Source organism: Octopus bimaculoides, chromosome 10, assembly GCF_001194135.2.
Source record: "Octopus bimaculoides isolate UCB-OBI-ISO-001 chromosome 10, ASM119413v2, whole genome shotgun sequence".
Taxonomy (NCBI): Eukaryota; Metazoa; Mollusca; class Cephalopoda; order Octopoda; family Octopodidae; genus Octopus; species Octopus bimaculoides.
The window spans coordinates 14,907,039-14,911,995 of record NC_068990.1 but is presented as its reverse complement, the minus strand read 5'-3'; the positions used below and the strand labels follow the sequence as shown (position 1 = coordinate 14,911,995).

Genomic DNA, 4,957 nt, shown 5'->3' with positions numbered 1-4,957 from the left:
TATATACAAATTTATAAAAACACTATGCTTATTATTATATTAGATTATATAAATACCTTGTCTTTAAAAGTATCATCGAGCTGGATATACATTTGTTGGTCTTGACTGTATAATATGCGAAATCCCTGGGCAGCAATAAGTATAAAGTGAGACGAAACAGGAACAACACTTATCTCTTCGTTATAATAGGACTGACCGGAAAAGCGAATTCCATTGACAGTGGTGTCGTTGTTACATATGTGCAAAGAGTGGTTGTTGTGGTTAATTGTGAAGCTTTTAATACAGTTCAGATCATCTATCCAGATTTCTTTACATTTTGAATACATCAGAGTGATCTTCAAGTTTAAATCATTGTCAGCCCGTGACTATAAAAAAAATATATATATGTCCATTAATTAATAATTTGTTTAATAAGAAGTGGAGTTTCAAATAATATAGATATAAAAGATAACTTACTTCTAATAATGTATATTCACAAGCAGATGGTTCAAAATCATAAAAGCTTCCATCAAAAGTTTTAATATTTGACCTTCCAAGTATCCGGCAAATTGCTGGACAAGCTTTTTTGCCACATTCCCAGAGTCCATGTTTGCACTCACTATAATTAAATGAGAATTAATATCAAAATTAATGTTAATTTATAACAGTCCAGGTGAAAAACAAAACTAGTAAATTTATTTAGTAGAAATAAATACCAGAGTCTGAGAAAATTAATGGTGGTTTGAACAGGTAAAATTTATTTAGTGAAGTTTGTAAATTTAATTAAGCTTTCATGAGGAGATGAAAACCTTGATGTTTCAAAGTTCAGAGGCCAGGCTGTCTCTCCATGTTGAGTCACTACAACGCATTGAGATGCCACAGCTCTGGTGCTAGGGACATGTGATTATAATGTTGTAGGGAAGAACCACAAGATGGATTTTTCAAGCCAAGCCAACTCGTAGGAAACCTAGGGATAGACAAGAATGAAATAGTTGCATAATATCTATATTTCCAGTTGGTTGCACTTGGGAATCCAGCCAGAAAATCTGACAGCTGCTTCTGATAGGACACTCTGGAGGAGATGTCTGAGGATTCTACCCCCATGACCCTCTTGTGAATAATGGGAAGAGAAGGTGGATAGATGGATTTACGGATAAGAGGACTAAAGAATACAAGAGAATTTATAAATGGTGAGAAGTCTGTTCACCTGTGGACAAGGAATTCTGAAAGAATTTATGTGAAAGTGCTTCAAGGTGAGAGGTCACTAGAAAACTTGAGAATTATGTTTTTCAACAATCAACTTTAATTCAAATTTAGGCAATGATCGCATTCAACCATAGAAATTACAACTAAAATTTCACACACACACAGAAACACATGCTTAATATGCCTATTCACATAACATATAATTCAGCAACACACACACACACACACACACACACACACACACACACACACACACACACACACACACACACACACACACACACTCATATATATACACTTAAACTTTCCATTTACCAAATACACTCACAAGGGATTGGTCAGTCTGGAGCCAAAGTAGAAGACACTTACCCAAGGTGCCATGCAGTGGGACTGAACCTGAAACTGTGTGGTTGCAAAGTGGGCTTAAAAGTTTAAATCATAGAAGGAAATGTTAAATGATAACTTTACCAGGTATTACATTCCATTTTAACTTTGGCACCGTGTTTATATTTCTTTTCCTGGTACCAACATGGACATTCTGTAGCATTGATACATGTGTTGTTTTCTAGGACTTGTCCTTTTGGACAATGGCATGATGGTCTGGATCCGAAGTCACAAGTCTTGCTTTCAAATTCACTGTTGCTGCTGTCACAGGTCAATGGACAAAGAGGAACTTGTTCACTGAAGACAAATCCTTTAGGACAGGTTTTTCCTGAAAGCAGAAATGAATAAAACAAAGATGAAAAGAAAAAAGGAAGGCTGAAGTTAAAATACATTTGGTGCCCTCTGGTTATGGCTGTTAATGCAAGAAGATTATTATTCCCTGCAACATGAAACAAGATTAGAAATTTGAATTTAAAATTAAGAAGATGCATAGAGTTTGCATGTTTAGCTTTTTTTTTATATCTATGAAGTTCTTACAATTTCTAGTCAGTAGTAATCATTATAGCACTATTTCATTTTTTTTAGAAACTTTCAGCATGATTTAACCTGTAACTTAGATATTTTATGAAGAGAGATATTTCATTGAAATTAAAAATCAAATTAGTTACAATCTGGAGGAAATTCTTGGAATGTTGTTTTTCCTTTCTTCATAGAAAGTTGGTAGCTTAGGAAATGAAGTTTCTGTTGGCCAAACTCACTCATAAGGATTTGGTCAGACCAGTGTTATAGTAGAAGACATGTGCCCGATGTATAGAAGACATACCCATCAGTAGAATCAATAAAGATTTGAACAAAATGCTTTGCAGTATGATCCAGTTCTTTACATTCTGAGTTCAAATCCTACCAATGTCAGCTTCACCTTTCATCTTTCCAGGGTCAATAGAATATCATAACTTTACAAAATCATTTACTTACTACATGAGTCTTTCCTCCAGTCAATATTAATTCCAGCAGATGCACATTCCATAGCATAATAATTGAAAATTTCACAATAGATAGAGTCAGTTTCTTTGTTCAAGCAAACTTGAGTCTCACAAAATCGTATCCATTTGTCTGGGTTGACCTAATTAAATATAAAATGTAGCAAATATATTTTTATATAAAGAAATATTTATATCATTATATATTATAAATATCAGTGGTTCTGAAGCTGATGGGTACCAGGAATCTTGTAAAAAATATTAGTGAAATTTCACCCACCCACTCCTGCTTTGTTAATGAAAGGATAAAAGATTTTGCAACCATGTAATTCTTTCTTCGGCATGTTTAAAGAGTTTTCAACTGGCTTACAGAATTGATAACAGATTTAAAACAATATATAAAACTGCTAAGAAACTAAATAAATATATATATATATATATACATATACATACTCAAATATACTCTTTTACTCTTTTACTTGTTTCAGTCTTTTGACTGTGGCCATGCTGGAGCACCGCCTTTAGTCGAGCAAATCGACCCCAGGACTTATTCTTAGGAAGCCTAGTACTTATTCTATCGGTCTCTTTTGCCGAACCGCTAAGTTATGGGTACGTAAACACACCAGCATCGGTTGTCAAGCGATGTTGGGGGACAAACACATACACACAAACACATACACACACACATATATATATACACATATATACGACAGGCTTCTTTCAGTTTCCGTCTACCAAATCCACTCACAAGGCTTTGGTTGGCCCGAGGCTATAGTAGAAGACACTTGCCCAAGATGCCATGTAGTGGGACTGAACCCGGAACCATGTGGTTGGTAAGCAAGCTACTCACCACACAGCCACTCCTACATATATGTACACACATACTCTAATATGTGTGTATGTTTGTGTGTGCATGTGTGTGTGTGTGTGTGTGTGTGTGTGTGTGTGTATATAACAATAAGCAAATCATGTGTGTAGGTTGTTCAGCAAGAACTTGCAGAACTGTCTTTCTTGGACTATGAGAGCAATGTGAGATGAAGTGTTTTGCTCAAGAACACAATGCACATTTCAATCCAGGAATTGAAACCATGATCTCATGATTATCAGTGCAACATCTCCCTTTAGATTTGTAGTTTCATTCCTAAATTATAATTTATTATAATTTAGTCATTCTATCTGTTTGCATGATGCATGTTGTGTTTGAATGAATGTATATGATTACATTCTTTTATTCCTTTATTCTTCTATTCTTTTATTTGTTTTAGTCATTTGACTGCAGCCATGTTGGTGCACTGCCTTTAGTCGAGCAAATTGATCCCAGGACTTATTCTTTGAGAAGTGGTGGTGGTGGTGGTGGTGGTGGTGGTAGTAGTCGTAGTAGTAGTAGTGTAGTAGTGGGAGGGTAGTGATGGTTGTGGTAGTGGTGGTGATGGCAGCGGCGGTGGCGGCAGCAGCAGCAGTAGCAGTGGTTGTAGTAGTAATAGAAACACCTACAACGACGACGACGACGACGACGATGATGATGATGATGATGATGATGATGATGGTGATGATGGTGATGATGATGTAAAATTCAATTTATATTTTAAACTCTTTCTTATTTTCCATGATATCCATTAACAAATCAAATTAAATTAAATAGGAAAAAAACAAACAAAATTAAAAATTTCAAATATTAACCTTTTCATGACAATTCGCAAAAAGCTTTTCCGATAGTTCTGAGCATCTGCTATTCTCTGAGACATTTTTACAAGGTCCAAAGGCTTCTGTAACACACTAAAGAACAAAAGACAATTTCAATAATTCTGTTATGTACAATTATAAATAAAATTATATTCTGAACTGAATTGAACTTATATATTTGTTGAACAAATTCTGTAGAACAAAAGACAGTTACCCAACAAAATGAATTTGCAATTCTTTTATGATTTCCTGTTGGGACCATTTGTAGTTTAATGCGTAAATGAGAATTCATTTATAACAAAAAAAAAAAAAAAAAAAAATGCAGCACATTCCATAGATTTAAAAACAAATGAAAGCAAACCTCTATTTACTCCTTCACAGAAAAAGAAACAGATAACAGTGATGTTGATGATGAAAATGATGATGATGACAAAATAAACACAAACCAACTAACAAAAGAATCATGTTTAAAGAAAGGACGCTTTCTTTACATGATGTGTACCTGATTTACAAAAAAGAAAAAAGAAAGAATAGACCAATTCTGCCAAACTATGAGGTTGAACTCATTATAAGGGACAACTACCTACAAAATGAGTTTGAGAACTACTTCATTTCTCAGATGTAGTAATTTAACTATACATTTACTATGTGTAGATTCCTTCCTCTTTACATTACATACTCTGTGTGTGTGTGTATATATATATATATATATATATATATATATA

The 4,957-nt window shown here is 34.2% G+C and overlaps 1 protein-coding gene across 1 annotated transcript in view; it reads right to left on the bottom strand.

The window, feature by feature from the left end:
• LOC106875008 (uncharacterized) overlaps window positions 1–4,957 on the bottom strand; it is a 196,187-nt gene that overhangs the window by 179,378 nt on the left and 11,852 nt on the right. Inside the window, exons 10-14 of the mRNA XM_052971235.1 lie at window positions 4,230–4,325; window positions 2,545–2,692; window positions 1,654–1,897; window positions 457–598; window positions 57–365 (exon numbers count right to left, since the gene is read on the bottom strand). Coding sequence (XP_052827195.1) covers window positions 57–365; window positions 457–598; window positions 1,654–1,897; window positions 2,545–2,692; window positions 4,230–4,325 — 939 coding nt within the window. The remainder of the gene's footprint in view (window positions 1–56; window positions 366–456; window positions 599–1,653; window positions 1,898–2,544; window positions 2,693–4,229; window positions 4,326–4,957) is intronic.